Below are 18,900 nucleotides of genomic sequence, written 5' to 3'. Positions count from 1 at the left end.
TGATAGTGTAGTGTCATCTGTAAGTGACATGATGGGTCTTAAGGTTGCCATAATAGCCTATGTCGTTTGGGTAAAAAGTTGCCTAAGCTCCAAGTCAACAGTTACTGTTAATAACATTGTTATTAGGTGACTCTATTTGATGAGATTTGGAATTACATTTTTAAGACAGGGTCATGCTAATTGAATGTAAAGGAGTTCCGTTTAGGAGTGATTGAAAACTCCTGATCCTGGTATTTGTCTCTCAAATGAGGAAAGGCGGTTGTAATGACGGTACACTGACACAGCAGGTAATATGATTTGCTAACCACAAGAAACAAACACATTATTTACTAAAGGAGGGTTGAGAAAGAAAAGAGCAATACTTTTGCATTTTATATACATATTTAATATTTTTTTTAAGTTTGCCAAAAGGACAACCAGAGCCATCTAATCACATATGATATTTACATGTGTTTATGTACAATATTATAATTTACTATCACAATTCATGGCATGAAACAAAACTATCTGAAATAAAACTATTTGAAAAAATAATGACTTAAAATAACTTTTTTGGCCTTTGAGATAAATAGACCTTTTGACTGATTCTCTCAAAAGAAGAATCCTGACTTAGAGTATGAAATGTTATACATATTCATATATAGTAACGCTCATGTGCCTCCATTTATGGCCAAAGTCTTCTGAAAGAGGTCTTCCAACCACCGAAAAGCATTCATTTTACGTCATTTAAGCATATTATTCAAGCAGCAGTGATTTTTTTTTCTCTTCTGGCAGAATTAGAAAGAAGTTTGAAAGGAAACCCCAACAAAATGGCTTTTAACTCAGGTTTGCAAACCGACATCTCAGTGTCCAGCTGAGGCACGCTGCCTCACGTAAGTCTGTACATGTAGACGAATGGGGAAATAGTTAGATACAAAGAGCTGGAAAAGAGTCTCTCCAAAAACATGTTCCAGCGACACTCTGACTAATTGGTACTGCATATAAAAGCTGAGCTGAGCGGAGCTGAGGCGAGGCGAGCCACACGCTACTGACTCAAAAGCACTGTTCATTTTAAAACAGTTTGGGAAAGTGACGGACTTACTGTGAGGAAATGATCCAATGTGTTGCACTGGCGTCTCACCAATGTGGTGATGAGAGTTTAAAGGCTAAATGAGACCCATTACATCAGTCAGTTTCAATACAGAGCCAATGCCATCTCCTGGTGCATCTGCAAAATACAGTGAGGGGGGAACTGAACCACAACTCTCATACAGAATCTCTAGTGTGTTACGCTGCTTGAAGATAAGGGTCTTTGTTATTAATGATGTCATATGTTTTCCTGGAAATGCTTACATAGTTAAAGCACCATGAATCAGCCAGACTTTACATTCAGTCTTTGATTTGTTCGTCCTTTTCCTCTTGAGGAGAGAAACGTCTACATGCTTGGGGGTCACCCCTTCTTTGTCACCGTCACCTTGACAGCAAATAAAATATGTCATATTTTCATCTTTACAACGCCCCAATCCACTAGCCCCTGCTAGTTTGCTGCTTTGCTTCAGACACTCGACAAAAGCTCAGATAAACTAAATGTTCCTTTGTGTTAAAAAATGCTCTCTAGCCGCAAGAGCAGTTCTTTAGTTCTTCTGGTAGAAAAAAAAAAGAACTTGAAGAAAGAAAGCTGAGAGCATCCGAGGATGGACAGAGACAGAAAGCGGCGACCTTGAGAGAGAAGGGCAACTGACAAGGGCGAGTCCTGGGGTGAAGACAGCAGCTGAGGTTGGAACAGACCTGGCCCTGATCTGACCCTGATGTGGCCTTGATTTGGCCTTGATCTGACCCTGATGTGGTCCTGATTTGGCCTTTACGTGGCCCTGATCTGGCTTTGATCTGGCATGGATTCTGGAGCAGATCCACACCGCATCAGGGCCAGGTGTGTTCCCGGTCCAGCTACTCTCCCGGTTCCCCTCCACTGGCTGCGTCTCTCTCTCTCTCACCGCAGCTTGGACTTGCCGTAAATGTTCCTCTGCACGGAGAGCATCCTCTCCACGCAGGAGAGCCGGGTCTCGTGTAAGGAGGCATGCCACGTGGTGCCGACGGGCCGGGCCTCCTCGCTGCGGCACAGCACATACGGTGTGGTATCCGTCCGGCTTTGGATGTAGCCGCTGCGCAGGAGTGATCGGCACAGGTGGCTCAGGCGCTCCGTCCGCCTCAGGATCAGGTGAGCTTTTCTAAAGGGACACACACACACACAAGGCAGAGAGCAAGGCAAGAAAGGGTCAATGGAATACATACACAGTCATAGACACTCACAGTCATAGGTAATGCAAAGTGCTTTACCTTAAATAAATATGTAAACAAAAGAGATTACCTTCAAAAAATATGAAGTGAGATAATATGCCTAAATAAAAACACACAGTAACAGAAAAAAAAATGAAAGACAACACAACCCAATTAATGGCACTGGGAAATGGAAATGGCAGTTTCAAATCTGGATAGAAAAGTAGCCTGGAATTAGATTAGATTTTAAAATGACTGATCAAATAATCAATAAGCAACAAGAGATGCATTTCCAGAAGAAATGTGAAGTGTGATTGCTCAACAGCAACAGAGGACTGCTAACTGCAACCCTTGCCCAGCAAATTACAGATTATCCAGCCCTAACACATGAGCATACTGCACACAGTAGGCTTTATGATTACAGTTTTTCTCGATTGATTACATTCAAAAACTGGAACTTATGGCACAATGACCACAACCTGTAACTCATGTGCCAACTCCCTAAACCAATTCTGCTAAACTATAAGCACAATTATGTGCTTTAGACACAGATTTCAATTGTTAACCGCACTTTCTTCAACTCACAACACACAATTATCTGCTTTAGACACAAATTTCAATTGTTAACCACACTTTCTTCAAAACACTAAACACCATCCTCTCTACTTTGCACACTTCATCAATGCCAAAACCTCCTTGTGTTCAGACAGAACACACTGCTATTCAATTGGCAAAACTTCCATTTCCAAGGCTGTTGTGCAATTTGAAATCAAAGCTTTAGCAATAAGATGGCCACAGGTTAGCTCCTGGTTTGGAGAACAATTGATGGCAACATTGAAGTGAGAGGTGATCAGAAAGGCAGAGGAGTGAGAGTAAGAGGAGGAGGAAGAGGAGGAAGAGGATGAAGAGAAAGAGCAAGAAGGAGAGCCATTATCTCTGATGAGATTCGGGCCGCTGTGGTCAACCCTGTGGTCAACCATGGTTTGACCATGCAGGAGGCTGGCCAGAGGGTTCAACCAAATATAAGCCGCTTCTCAGTTGCATCCATTCTCTGGACATTCAGAAGAGGGAATAGGTAAGAAACACTACTATGACAGGAAAACACTAGTTTGAATGCCTTATCAGGAGCATAGTATTCTTGTATTTTCCATTGTACTGTATCTGTAAAATTACGTAAACAAATACAAAGTGCAACCATTGATGACCAAGACTAATTCCTAAACATCAATACAGTGAGCCTAGCCACAGTGGACTGTGTTCTAAGGCGGAACACCTTGAGAATAAAGCAGGTGTACAGGGTGCCTTTTGTCAGAAACTCTGACAGTCAAACAGTTATGCTATGACTATGTGCAAGTCATATACATTTCCACAACTGATTGCGTCCTATCAGCACTGACACATTACTGTACTGTATTGCAATCCAATCCAATGTTACAGTTTTTCTCGATTGCTTACACACATGAAGCATGCCTCGTTTTCTCAAAACTCTAAACACAAATCCCTAAACCACTCACACAAAATGCAACAACATTCACAACACTGTGTAGGTCTATTTCTGATAGCACATTGTCAATATTGTCTTGAGCTAGAACAGGATGCAGTAGTTTTTTGTCCTTTTTTATTTTACATTTTTCTTTCTTTTTTTTTTGACTGTACTGGCCTATATCCTATTGTTTGTTTTGTGCAAATCATTTACACATTCATTTGTGTTTGCTGTGATGTATAGGCTACAGCACTTTTGGAAAAAATAAAGAAATATTTTAGTTGTTACTGTATATTTGTGTGTTGTTTTATATTTGCGTAAAAACATTATACAGTTATATTTTACTACAGGAGTAAGCGTATAGTAACATAATGTTCCTGATAAGGCCTTCATACTGGTGTTTTCCCATTTCATAGTAGTGTTTTCCATTGAGCACATCAGTGTTCAATCGATGCTTAGAATGTCTACTCATATAATGGGCTGTGTTTGTCATTAGAAAACAAAGTACCCTTTTGAGGTGACATAACACTGTTTTGAAAGCAAAGTTGCCTTTTGCAGGATGTATAAAGGGTTTTGCATTTTGTGTGAGTGGTTTTGGGATTTGTGTTTAGAGTTTTGAGGAAACGAGGCATGCTTTCAAAAAATGTGTGTTAGCAATTGAGAAAAACTGTAATACAACAGTATTGGAAATGTGTCGACAGCCTTCATTTATTAAGTGAAATAAGCTGCATAACGTACCCAGATCAAGGCAAACATTTTATCATCTGTCCATTTATTAAGTTCAAGGTTTAAAGTATAAGACTAAGATTAAAGTGCTACCAAATTCTAGCCATCCTTAAATGCTTTAAGTGTAAAGAATGTCAATGACACTTGGATTACATGCTTTGAAATCCTCAAAGTCAATGTAACCGAGTCTAGCAAAGAGAGCCAATCTTCAAGGTCCTCTGTGATAATCCTAGGAAAAGGAATATACCGCACCTTTGCATACCTATTTGTAAATATGTGTGGAGTCTTAAAGGCACCATTTAAGTTTGATGCAATTACAATTTTGTTTTGCTTGCACAATTACAATAAAGTTCTTGAATCCTCAATCTAGTTAATTTCGATGAAGTGACCTCTGTGATAATCTATTGGCTAAATGGGCAATGTGCTGATTAGTTAGTCAGCTCAGGAATAAAAGATGGGTTAAGTTGCTCTGGACTGATTTCGATGTTACCCTGCTGTCAGTGACCTAGTATTATCTTGCCAGCTGAGAGGATTAAAAGATTAATTTAAGTTCATTTAAAGTGTTACTACATTTAAAGTAATAACTAACCTAAAAAGATGTGGACCCAATTGCTTACTGTTCCACTTGGATATGTTAGGTTATACTGCAAGTTCAACTAAATGATTTGGATCAAGGAGATGGGCCAAGCATAATAACCTTTAAAAAAGAAGTATACAATTAAATGTGTTTTTTGAGCTGTAAATTAAATGATATTACTACTGTAATGAAACACATCAATGTTGGTGTTAATATTGACAATCAGTGGCGGTGCGTCAATACAGGGCGCAAGGGCGCCGCCCCTCCTAAAATTTTGAGATGAAAAAAAAAAAAAAAAATACATCGTTTCTTATTTCAACGCGACTGGACTATTCGTCGAATCAGAGACCTTTATCATTCCCTCACATCCCACATAAATCTCACGTATCTAGGAGAGCAACATAGCTAGCAGATACTTTGATTCTGTGAGTATGGCGACTGAAAACTCTGTGGTATCTCTTCGTGAAACACCTTTCAATCAGATCAGATGTCGATAAGAAGAGACTGAAAGACATGGGACCCGAACGTCCGGATTTAAAAATGCAGCAGCATAGCATCGACCGCGGGAGGACGTACACCCGTAGCTTCTCCTCAAGCCTGTATGCTAACCGGAGCTGGTTAGCTGGTTGTTCAGTGAGTGATATGTTTTTTTGTTTTCCCTGCCTGTTGTTCCAAAGTCCTGGGACTGGAACAATCTGGACTGCAACGGGGATGAGGGATCTAAAGCACTTCAACGATAAATGTAAGAAGCACGAATCTTGCCGCAGCCATATAAACAGCCTGAAGCTAAGCCTCTTTGGAAGACTGAGTATAGCAAAGCAGCTCGACGAAGGGTACCGAATTGGCATTCGAAAACACAATGAAGAAGTAAGGAAAAACAGACACATTCTCTCAATAATAATAGACTGTGTGAAGTTCTGTGGTGCATTTGAGTTGGCCCTGCGTGGTCATGAGCGCGAGAACTTGGATAACCCTGGGATATTCCGTGGCTTGGTGGACGTCGTTGCCTCACTTGACAGTGCACTGAAAGAGCATCTCGAGAGCGCGACTGTGTTTAAGGGAACATCCAAAACAGTCTAGAACAGGGGTCGGCAAGTAACTTGGGCCGCGGGCCAGTATTTTTCCTCGCCACTAGGTGGCGGGCCAAAGTCTGGGTTACTGCATATTAAGACGCTGCGATAGGTGCACTCGCAACAACTAGGCCTACATGGAGAATGGATAGGTCTACTACAAATAACTAATGATAATAAACCATGTGAATGAGCCCATTGGTTGTCTGTTTGAATAATGTAATTATTTTAACGAACTCTGTCTTATCCCCCTGTCAATATAGCCTTGCCTATTGTGAATAATAGCAATTACGAAGTTTTTTCAACATTGAGCCTCCTAATTAGACTACTTTTATTTCGAAATAGTTGGTTGACGCACCTCCTTACAATGTTTATTGTTTGGGAAAATAGCGTGCAGAGAGAAATTAGCATACAATGTCTTTGTCAAAAGGTCTGAAGAGGAAAGTTGACAACGACAACAGAGCCTATTGAACTTTGCCTTTATCTTACCCGGCTTCACTAATGGAAAGCCCATGTGACTCATCTGCAACAAAGTTGTTGTGGTTTGCAAAGGGTACAATGTCAATGATCTAGCTATGTCTCTTCAATTTAAGGAGTGATGAGGCTAGTGCACTCAATAGCTCGCTATCGACTAACATTACCTCAGACAAGGTAGCTAGCTAGCAGGTTAGCTGGCAAAATAGTCTTACAAAATGAGATGACGATACAAATTTTAAAAGACGTTTTTTCTGACTTCCACAAACAGAAAACACAGCCGATTACCCAAGTTGTCATTATTGGTGCACAAAAACAGCTCTCACTGACTGAAACTGGTGCTTGCTTTGTAGTAACAAAGTGACTTGTCATTTCTATGAGTGAGGTAACGTTAAAATTAGCCTTATTGAACATCCTACAAAAGTCCCCCAATAAAAGTGTCATGGGTTTACGATCCATTTAAATTTCATTGATCTAGCGATGTCAATTCAGAGATGCTAGTTATAAACCAACCGACACTTCTCTGTGACAGCCATACGAAGACGTTACGAGAGGGTTGCCTTGCCAGAACAAACAGGAGGATGCTAGATAATATTACTATTTCTAATACGTTTTTGAAATTTTACATCAACATGGTCTGTCATCCAAACGTGGTGGCTCGTCATCGTTGGTGCACATAAATACTGTCTCATCCAGTGAGAATAGACGCGGGCGTTTAGGATTACTAGCCATAACTGTAAAACACACTGTTTCTCCTCAGGCGATTTGTCAGTAGTGAGATATAGCGATAAAAAAATTCAGAAAAGTCAATGACAGGAAACCCAGTTTCTGGTTTCAAAATAAAAGTAAAATGTTAATCTAACCATTAGCGGGGTATTATTTCATGAATTAATGTTGTAGTATAAAAACTGTCTCTTTAAAAAAAAACTGCTACGATCGGAATAATTTGACGGGCTCAAAAAATTAACTGGCGGGCCACAATTTGCCCGCGGGCCGCCTGTTGCCGACCCATGGTCTAGAATGAACTTCTTGACTGTATGCTGGCTGTTGTGAGGGAAAAGTTATTGAGAGACTTGAAAGAGAGGAGGGCTAAATTTCTTTACAAGTAGTGGGGCCTACTCTTGTCAAACACCCAATGTAAAATGTGATATCTCTTTCTGAATCTCTTGTGCTCTAAACCTCTTTCATGTGAGTGTGTGGGCACCTGTTTTATTCTGTAAACCTCGGAACCTCTCATGCCCAAAGTTACAGTTTGTTGATGGTTGTTATTGGATAGTGTTGAGCACTGTGTGTTGTTGAAATAAAGCTTTGTTTTTTTTAAATATTCTACTCAAACTCTTTTCTTCTCATTGTGGAGTGCTATTTTAACCGCGCCACCCAACTGCGCCCCCCCCCCAAAAAAATGTCACCAGCCGCCACTGTTGACAATATGACCATTTTTATAAAAAGCGGCATTTTAAGGGTTAAAATGTCTCAACGCGCATTCTACTGTTTAAAATCATCCTGAAACGTGCGATGCCGATGCTGACGTAGAGTCAACCATTTGGGAGTTATATGTCATTAAAAGGGGAAGCCCGCCCACGAGTGTGAGTCACATTTTCATTTGCTGATCGAGACTGTACGCCTGTTTTACTACTACAATGAGGCAATAGTTTTTATAAATACAGATATGGCTCACTTGTGACACCTTGGCTAGCTAAAGTTATGTACTATCTAAGTAGCTACATAGGAACAATAGACAACTGCAATAGCTTAGCTTAGCAGGCTAGCTAACTAAGAGGTTTACCCATGGATTAAAGCAGGGGCTTAGAAATCGTACTACCAGGTGATAGTTAGCCGATTTGTATAGGCATATGTTCTACTTTTTCAGCCATCCATGTGACGCGAGCAGCTTTCTGCCTATTGGGTTGCAGCCACGGGTCTTTTCACTGCCGGAATATTTAATATAAATGTGAATTATGAGCTCATACAACCACTGAATCTTTTATGGTAAACATAGATATCCCTGCCCCATCAATCACACACTCATTCAAAATACATAAAACCAGAACTGTCCCCTTTTTAATTTCATAGATAAAAATAGATATTTTAGATATTTTAATGATATACTGACTGCCGAACTCGAAATGTCCCCTGTTTTCATTAAAAAAAATCCGGTCACTTTATGCTATGCTAAGATAAGGTAAAATAGCAATAAAATCCCCCATGTGTTGGTCATTTTTAAAATGATGTCGTCTTTCTTTGAAGTAATAATAATGATGAAGTATGAAGTCTTTCTTTGAAGTAATAATAATAATGAAGTATTGAAGTAATTTAAGTAATATGCAACTAAAGCCATATGTTGTGAGGACATGAGGATAGCTCTTTTACAGTGACTGTAAAAGAGCTAGCAAAGTCCCACTGACTTTGTATTGTTCTGTGGAAGGCTTGTACCACTCCAGCAAACTACCTGGGACCCACTAGTCCAGGTGTTCCTATGTCTGTGGTCACATACTGGAGAATAATCTCTCATATCCGGTCAGATATGTAAACATAATGCGTGGTTGAAATAAAGGAGTTTGAATCTTGCATTGAAAATCTCTGATGACCAGCCAGATGTGTAAATGTAATAGCAACTTAAAAATTATAAACGTCCTGCATTGGCTGCTTGAAAGGTAGCAATGCTAATCACTGTAGCACCAGTACTGTATCACAATTATATACAAATGATTCACAATGATGGAGCAATCACCGTAATAAATTAGACTACAATATATTAGTATATGAGCATCAGCTAGATCCAGCTGCAGCATAGTGAGGCGAAGGAATTGTGTCTATTTTAGTTGGATCATGGGTAAATTAGAGTACAATTATTTTAGGCTAAAAGTACAGGATCAAGTGGGTTTTGCCAAACACATTTTCAGCTCTAAGCAAACAATAGGATAACCTTTCTGTGGAATCAAGTAAAAAATTGAATTACTATATGGAAAACCCTTGTATGATTTTTTTAGTTTTAGAAATTAATTTCTGTTGGCTAATGCCAGAAGAATGTAGAGGGGCCAATGAAAGTGTGATTGTGTCGGGTTATGTAACCAAAGAGAAGAAAATATCTATTTACAGTCAGCAGAACATGTCTGGCTTGACCGGTCCACTGAGATGGCTGTTCTTTCCTCCCATGCTAAGTCTGATTGCACAGACACACACACACAAGGCTTGATTTGGCTGTCTGCAGAGGCCAGCGGCCAGAGCCAAGCATTTTTGAGGCCATCTCAGGGTAGTCTACTACCACAGCCTCTATGTGCTCTAATAACACAGAACGGTGGCAGGAAAACTTCCTCAGCCTACCTTACTGTATTTCAGAGGCATTCCTTGCACATTGTAAATATGATATAATATGTACTACACAAAGTATATAAACAAAGTTTGGCTGTGGAAATGTCAGATTTGTTTTAGAGCCACATTGGTTATCTATCAACATACCAACTTCAGTTTAGCAGTAAGATTTCACACATTTACAGTACAGCTGAAACTCATTCTAATTTCCTGTCTCTTCTTACCATTCATATTTAACTAGTCCCGTCCCATTACAGAACTGTGGAGGCTTTTTAACATTTGAGAACATGAATGTGTACATGGCAACGATCATGCGTACATGCATCACTGAATGCTAAACACTCAACTTTTTATATGTATCAACTGTATACCTTATTTGGTTACCTTTATTTGAAGCCCAAACATTTTTTTGTCTATTTCCAACATGTATAACTACATTACAGCTGCTGAAGCCATTATATTCCTGGAATAGTTGAGAGAAATGCAGCTGGAAAGCTATCTCACTCTGCGTGTTATTAGGCATCACTGAAATAGATTCTCCGAGTAAATAAATAAAATAATCTCTGGCACTGTCCTGGTCTCTGTAATCAGCAAGTGAAATTTCAACACAGCTCGGCTGTGTTAGCCAATCCGCAAACTTCTGCAGAGAGGTTCTGGCAATTCCTGCCAGATAGTGATTTTGTGAATGCACACTGAAGGGAAGGGGTGGATTCTAGGAATGTCATAAAAGATTGATAGATCGCTTGTTGATTGTCATTTTATTTTCTCCATGTTTTTGAAGCATCGATGTATAAAATGTGTCAACATTTAAACTAAACTAGAGATGTGTACTTCATTGAATTCATTCAGTTGGCCTTCCGTTTAATGTAGTTTGGAATAAGGGCTTTTGGAAACCACGGGGTGGGGGGGTATAAAATGTAAGTTACCGTGCTCACCTCTCTCACCCCTACTTTTGTGTCGGCGGTGGATATTTTTTTGCAGGTAAAGTCGGGTAATGGCAAAAGAGGCAATGTTTGGAGTCATATGTCAACATTTGGATAGATATGCAGTCGCTTAATGTGATGGAGAATCTCAGGAACAGGAGTTTATAGTAGGCTACCCTGTCACTCACACTACACTAAGGTTATGTTGTATGTGTAGATAACAGTGGCGTGCGGTCAGGCCCTTCTAAGCGTCCTGAGAAGGGGTGACAAACATGTAAAACATAAAAAAATCTGTTATATAAAACTGCAGTCTATTCAAACAGACTAAGCTATATTACACAGTCTTTTCGGTGTCATTCGGCGCAAAACGTGATAGATGAATATGGCACAGAACATTGTCCAATAGAGTTAAATACTAATAAACGTATTAACATGGTATAGGCGTTGTGTTTTCAAAACATTTAACATAAGCATCAGCTATTGCTCTATCTGAGCTACACAAAATATATCTTGTGGAAATGTGTATGAATAAACAATCTTATTTTCATTCAATGTGCCTACTTTTGTGATTTGCTGAAATGATTAGCTTTATAATTTGTTATGATGAAACAAACTGACCTGACAACTCTACTGCTCGTTCACAAACAAGCAGGTTAATACAGCTCAATCTAGAGGCCCTTTTTTATATGTCACCGAAAATCGGAAAGCCACTTCACTGCTTAGGTCATTAATAATATATAATTATAATTGTAAGACTTTAATCGCACAAGCGACACACTGCACACTGCAACACACGTGAATACATGGAGGCGACACAGGACACACACGCAGGCCTGAGGTTGTTTGTGAATTTATCTTCTGCATTTATCCCATCCCGGACTGTCCTTCCTCCAGGACCCCAGGAGCAGTGGGCAGCTTTTTAAGCGCCCGGGGACCAGGTGAGGTGAACCGTCTGTCTTGGTCAGGGACCGACGAAGAGTGTTCTGTTCTTTTGCATGTTTTTTCTGTTTTTTTTTTTTTTAGTGGAACACGGGGAGAACATGCAAACTCCACACAGACAGGCCCGGGAGATAGCCCACCTGAGCACTGAAGGTCTGGGGAGGACCTGCCCCCCAGAGCCAACAGCGCCCCATGCGGGAATCGAACCCATGACCCTCTTGCTGTGAGGCGGCAGTGCAAGCACCTGAGCCACCGTGCCATTAAGGGTTTATTGTAGCAAAGATTTTCTATCTAAAAAATGCTGATATAGATAATCATCTGGAAAATTAGCGAAGCTAAGCCAGAATTACTAACGTTGCTTATCGTAACGGTGTTAATTATCGGACGGCGTGTGTTATCGGCAAACGTTCGCGTTGTCATGTGAATCCATTATTAAACTGAAGTTATAGATTGTTAATCCATTATTAAACTTAGCATTTGGATTGTTTAACAGAATGGCCGATGTTTGACACTGTCCGATAACTGACATAGCTACGCTACATCCTTAAAGTATAAGTATACCCCGGCTCTTAACCTAACTCCACCAATGCTAAAAAGTGGGCAAGGGGCTGAGAGGGCCTGAAGAGGGGGGCGTCAACACTTGTGAAGGACAAGTCTCAATCAACAAATTAAAATGACACTCACAGGCAGGGGGAGTTGGGTCACCCATTTCATGACGTAGATAAGTAACAAACTCTACGTCAGCATCTGCCTTTCAAGGTTTAGGATGATTTTAAACATGGTGTGTTGAGTTAACCCATAAAATGCCAATTTTTATAAGAATGTTAATTTTGTCAATGCTAACACCGGCACTGATGTGTTTCATCACAGTACAGTCATATAATTTAGTTTACAGCTCAAAAAACACAGTTAACAGTATACTTCCTCTTTAAAGGATATTATGCTTGGCCCATCTCCTTGATCCAAGTCATTTAGTAGCACTTGCAGTATAACCTAACATATCCAAGTGGAACAGTAAGCAATTGGGTCCACATTTTTTAGGTTGGTTATCAGTGGCCGAAATCTACACTTTGGCTTCCATATTCAATGACAAAGTCTGTGTTCTGTTAATTCAACAGTTGCCCGTGGATTGGACACACTGATAAAAGAGGCCAGGGGTTTTTATTTTTATTTTATAATTTTTTTCTTGTGGATGGAATGGTGCCAAGTTATCCCATTACACTTGGCCACTCGTTTCCTTTTAAAAGGCACCACCAATAGAGCTTGGTCATAAATTACTCCAGCTAAGCCAAACACTGGCAATTCAAAGCCATAAATAATAGTCTGTCTTTCGTCCAGATGCCTTCCACAACACTTCCCTCTCCTCCTCTCATGGCTACCTTCTCAAAATCATAAAACAAGCCGAATCTTCCCTTAAACCAACCTATTCCAAACTTATGGCGTAATTTATAGCCCTCGAAATGCGCTTCCTGGCAATGGGGGTTGGACAAAACAAAACAACAGTGAAACCTCAGTCTGGACCCCCTGAACCACAGAAGCTGTACCCTGGCAATGCCACTCCGTTTGTCCTTCTCAATGTTCTCTCGACACACTCTACGCAACGCAATGCCGACGGGCTTCCATATAGTGTGACATAAAACAACGATCTCGGGTGGTCTTTTAAGGGTGGCGGGGGGGAGGCCAGATGAGATCTTTATGAGAATAAGGAGGAAATAGAGCTGGAAGTTTAGTTAGTGTTCTCTCCCTGTCAGCTTCAGTGTTTGGGTTGGCCCGAAGCTGCCACTTCTGCAGTTGAGTTATAATTTGAAACAGAAAAATGTACCGTCAAAGTCAAACCCAACTTACCCAGTGTTCAGTCTGACATGAAATGCCTGAGAAGCAAAATGTAGAGCTGTTTCATGGGAGACAAACAAGCGTCCTGTTTGTTACACATACTAGTAGGAAGCTAAGCTGGGAGAAGAGTGTGGGGAAACCCATGGCTTCTCCTGGATATAAACCTCAGACCAAAACCAGTGCTAACGATACACAATCCTGCCTCTCACGGTTTGAACGGACATGTCAGATGAACCGATTAAACTGCTGAGGAAAACAGCTGAAGAACACACTAAAACATTGAGTATGAGACCTGGGGGCGGGGGAGGCTGTATAAGACACAAATGACTGTCCATTATTGACTTAGACCTGGCAGTGTTCTTCGGTGCTGGAGGGTAGGATAGGGCCGGTTATGAAGGCAGAGTAATGGCAGGCTGCAGGAGATCTTCAGTGGAAATCAGAAGGCAAATAACCTCCGGCTGGAGGTCAATGGCTTAATAACACAGAGACATGTCAGGCATGATCTGAATGCCATCTGAGAGGAGATGCTGCTTCTGCTCAGGCAGCCAAGGGGATGACAGCCAAGGCCAACGGGCCGCCCTTAGGCAAGCTGTAAAATACCCCAGACTCAAAAACATGCCATGTTGCAAAATTTATCTCATGAATTTATGAACCTGACATGCATGTGTGCTTTTTAGTGGGAGATGTTACATTGCTAATCCAGTGAAGATTAAACATTTAATTTTAACCACAGCTGTATACATAAAACCTGCATAACATAACCTAACATATGTCTAAGACTACAAACTCAGTATTGATGCTGTCCTTACAACAGCAAATATTATATTAGGCTATACATTGCTTAATGCTGGACATAGTGCTATACAGGTATAATGTATGTTCCAAGTGTGGTATGATATATGTAGTGCACTTTATGTGATCTTATTCTCAGTGGACTGAACTGCAGCATGTGAAGTGCTGGACGTGAAGGAGTTTACGGTTATTTCATCTCCATTTCATAATACCCTGATGTGCTGGCCAGGCGGCAGTCAGAGACCATGGATTTCTCTCAGGGTTCTGCTGACTGGTGATAAATTTCACTGGACACCAATCACAGTCGTGATGCTTCACGTGTTGGTAGAAAGAGCCAACCCACCACACAAATTTGTAAGAACATTCTTCTCTAATATGGATTCGGCTCAAACGAGCAATAATAGAGAACTGAATGAAGTTTAGATTGTTATTGTCAGTCTGCCATGTGTCAGCCATGTCCCATCCTGGTAATGCCAGCTTTAGTATTCCTCTTTGGCTGAGATCCAAGAAGAATAGTATTAATATACTGGTTAGTGGTATTCTTTTGAGCAGTAGAAAACTAGCTAGCTAGCTAATGCCAGAACTGCTAGCTCATGTGCTATTAAAATCCGCTGAATATATATAGCTCCTTGTGTCCCATGGTAAACCTGTCTGCAGTTTGGCAATTGCCTAATGGTGAGAAGACTGGGAGTCTATCAGGAGTTTCTGGAGTTTCATATTGATCCGACAGAATCTGGACTTTTATGGTTTATGGTTTATGGTTTATGATTGATAGCCAAGGCAGCACAGATCTCTGCCAGTTTCTCCATTTTCCAACACTTCTTTCCCTAGCTGCCTTGTAAAATGTGGCTATTCGGAAGCACCGAACAAGGAACAAGGAGAAGAGGGAGATTTGAACAGGCGGGACAGTGTTCCTGACTCCCTCCAGGGCAGTATTTCTATTAGAACAATGAACCTTGTGCCCAGAATCAATTTAGTTCCATATTCTCCTGCGGCAGACTGACTGCTGGAGCAAACCTCATTGTGCGGCTCTAAGTGTCCTGCAATGGAGAGCAGGTATGTCTGGAACATCCATGTCCATCATCCAGAAGGGAAAACATGGAGGCTCATGGGGGCTGACTCACCCTCATACCCTTTTCTGGTAGTACACTTGACATTTGGAGACAAAGTCTGTACAAATTAAATTTAGGGCTGCGTCATGACAAACACATAACGGTAAAATGATTCAACTAGACCCGTTTAACAAGTGCTAGACAATTGACTGAGATTTTTGAATGCTAAAAATGTTCTGAAAATCTCTCCTGGCAAAGAGGACAAGAGGTTTGATTATATCAAAGACAAGTCTCATCGCCACATTAAATATCATCTTGAAACTATATAGAGGGTCCAATTTCAAGTTTGCACCTGTTGTCACATTAAGCAACCCCTTAGTTAATCAGCTAGTCAGGTTCCTCAGATTAGAAGCTTTCCAGTTTGTAAACCTCATCACAACAAAGTCATTGTAATTCCTGGCACTGAGCATCTCCCCATGGAGATGGTAAGTGATCCTTCATAATACTGGTTCTTTGTAAAGGCCAAGGCAGATTCCTGCAACCTATAGAGACCACATTACTGCACTCTGATTCAGCTGAGCGCTCCATCCAAGTCATCTGACCTGCCATCCACAGTGGTTCCTTGCCACCAATCCTGATAGTAAATGGTGAGGGTAATACTCATTGCACCTAACCTTATTTGCATTGGCCTAGCTGACTTGGCAGCCGCTGCGGGACTGATTCCCTTGCATTGGAAAGGGCCGCGTTCCGTACGCTTACCAGCAGACCCTCCGAATCAAATGCACATGGGGCTATCAGCGGGTAGGATTGATGGGACTGGCCAGATCAATCAGAATAATGGCTACGGCTTCGCTCCCGTATCGATAGGCTTTCTGGAACTCTGGGACGGTGTCGTCTTCCAGCTCACTCTTCTTTATGACTCACAACAGGCACAGGGTTCCCTCTCTCACTGTTTATGCATACATGAGGGTGTGTATGTCTGTTTGAGTGTGTGCGTGTGTATGTATATTGATGTGCATCTGTATGTGTGTGTATGTGTATGCATTAGGGGTTGCATAGAGTCCAGCAGCTTTCTACATCAACATCGAGTAGTCACGTAATGGTAGTGTAAGAAAAGTAGTTTCAAAATTTTGTTCATTGTTAGTATTGACTACAATTCCTATACTGCATTGTTTGGAATTGGCGGTGAAGCAGGTTTTGGAGGGAGTTGAGAGCAGAGAAGAAGAGTGCTGAGTGTAAGATTGTTTTAGAGGGCGCTGGAGAAGTAAAGCGTTTCAGTTCCGAACTCACCCGTCTCTGTGAAATGACTGCCCACACACTCAATAGCTCTTGCGTGCACTCAGTTTTCAGTTAGAGTCCTTGGTAAACAAGAGGAAGGATGGTGACAGCAGAAATCATTTGTTTGGAAGTTCTTTGATAAAACACACTGTCGTTGTGATCAAATAAATGTGCAGCAATTGTGAGTTGTGGACGGATTTCTCAAGGATGGATCAAACATCGGGTCTCTCAGACTTGGCTATTGCGCTAATGTAGATTAACAAATGAGTGTTGTAGAAAAAATAGATACAAGCATGATTTCCATTTTTACTCTGTGATTTTACAAAAAAAAATCATGTAAAAAAAACAATCTATCTTTGGCTACTGTAGAATGCTGGTAACTAACGTTAAAATATCGTCCGCATTATCCACACCTGACCATTGCGTAAATTAAAACCAATAGTTATATTCATATCATGTCATTCATTTTTAGTTTTGCTCTATGTACTGAGACCAACCCCATCACAGTTGCATAGTCTTTTAATTGATACAAGACACCTACCGCACTACAACACCCCCCTACCCCAATAATCTTGCAAACCTTAGTATGCGTATCCATATATCAATGACCAGGATGATACCATTTTATTATTTTCTCATGCCTGTATGTTGTTGTTGCTTTTTTTGTTTGTAACAGTATGTGTTCCCATTTGTAGCTTATTCACACAATCGTATTGTTGTTGTTGTTGCTGTTGTTGTTGTTGTTGTTGTTGCTATATCAATTTCTGTTATGTTGCCCTGAAATAATGATCTCAAGCACCCTAAGAGTTTAATCTCTTCATAAATACTTAAGTATAAAAAATACTTGAATTTTTACACTTGGAAGTAAAATGCAGGTACCTATTCAGCATGAAATAAGAATAAAAAGGTAAATTAAAGGAAATAAAAACATGTGATGCACTTGAATAAAAAGAAAATATATTGCAGCACCATGTGGATTCTTTTACGAGATTTATGTCCTTATGAGATGGTACTCCAATGGAACAACTTTGCTCATGATTGGTTTTATAGACTTGGATTTGCAACGAAAGCCTAAACCAATATTTTTCAGTCCAAAATTACTGCTGACCATGGTGTTTCTGTGTGTATGTGTGTCAGTGTGTGTGTGTGTGACAAGATGGATAGCAAAACGAGAGAGTGAGAGAGGGCATAGAGAGGAGGGGAGAGTTAAGAACATAGTGACCACAATGTTTATATGTGTGTGTGTGTGTGTGTGTGTGAGTGTGTGTGTGCGCGTGCATGTGTGTGTGTGCGTGTGTATGTGCCTTTCTGTATGATGAGTGAGAGAGAGAGGGAGAAAAGCAAGTGAGCAGGAGGTAAATGAGTATTTAGGTAGCTCAGAGATGAAAGAGGGAAGTCGTTTTCTGACGTCTGGAGAGGTGAAACGAGCTCTGTTCTAAACCTCAGACTCATAAACGCACGCGCCTCTGAAATCTACCTGAGCTGTGGGATCCCATTGGATCCGATCGGCCTGCAAAACATCAGGAGGAAAACAAGCACAGCTGCGCAGATGTGCAGCGCCGCGACCCGTTCCGAAGCCAACCGGGTTCGGACTCTCACTGGGCCCAAATCCGGCACAGATCTATTTCCGGGGGGGGGAAATATGTCCGCCAGCCAGCCCTCTCTTGCCCCTGCGGGCGCCAGATCGCTACTGTGGGGCTTTTATTATGGCCATTTCCAATCCCGCGGATTGTCTGCCATTTGCACATTTCTCTCTGCTGATTTGAAGCTTGGCTTACACTGGTCGCCCAGCGCAGAGCAGAACCATACCGCACGCATAGCTGAGGCATTCCTCATCAGTTTAGGCAAATTCCTGGGCCTGTGAATGTTTGACATGATGCTGTGCTTCCTGCCAATTCTCAGCCGTCTCTGCGTTCAGAGGGATTCCAGTGTGTAGAGAACACCAGAGTCGGGCTGCCTAACAGTGCGTCCAGAATCTGGAATAAGCTGCGGCATCGAGTTTACAGGGAATCCAAATTGAATTTGTGGTGGACCAATAGGATACAATTTCTTCACTGGATACACAATTGGATCCATTCTTGTGGTGTTCTCATGTCAGAGTCTCCTATGAATGGTTGAGTTTGTTCAGATCTGACGACTAAAATGTTCAACAACCCTCAGGTGGTCGTGTAGGCCCTATGAATTG

At 41.1% G+C, this 18,900-nt stretch overlaps 1 protein-coding gene across 1 annotated transcript in view; it reads right to left on the bottom strand.

Annotated features, from left to right (window-relative positions):
* Positions 1-362: 362 nt before the first annotated feature.
* LOC105906201 (astrotactin-2) overlaps positions 363-18,900 on the bottom strand; it is a 381,484-nt gene continuing 362,946 nt past the window's right edge. Inside the window, exon 23 of the mRNA XM_012834351.3 lies at positions 363-2,207. Coding sequence (XP_012689805.2) covers positions 1,970-2,207 — 238 coding nt within the window. The 3' untranslated portion in view covers positions 363-1,969. The remainder of the gene's footprint in view (positions 2,208-18,900) is intronic.

Source organism: Clupea harengus, chromosome 12, assembly GCF_900700415.2.
Source record: "Clupea harengus chromosome 12, Ch_v2.0.2, whole genome shotgun sequence".
NCBI lineage: Eukaryota > Metazoa > Chordata > Actinopteri > Clupeiformes > Clupeidae > Clupea > Clupea harengus.
The sequence above is the reverse complement of the archived record's forward strand: the minus strand, read 5'-3'. Positions and strand labels throughout refer to the sequence as shown.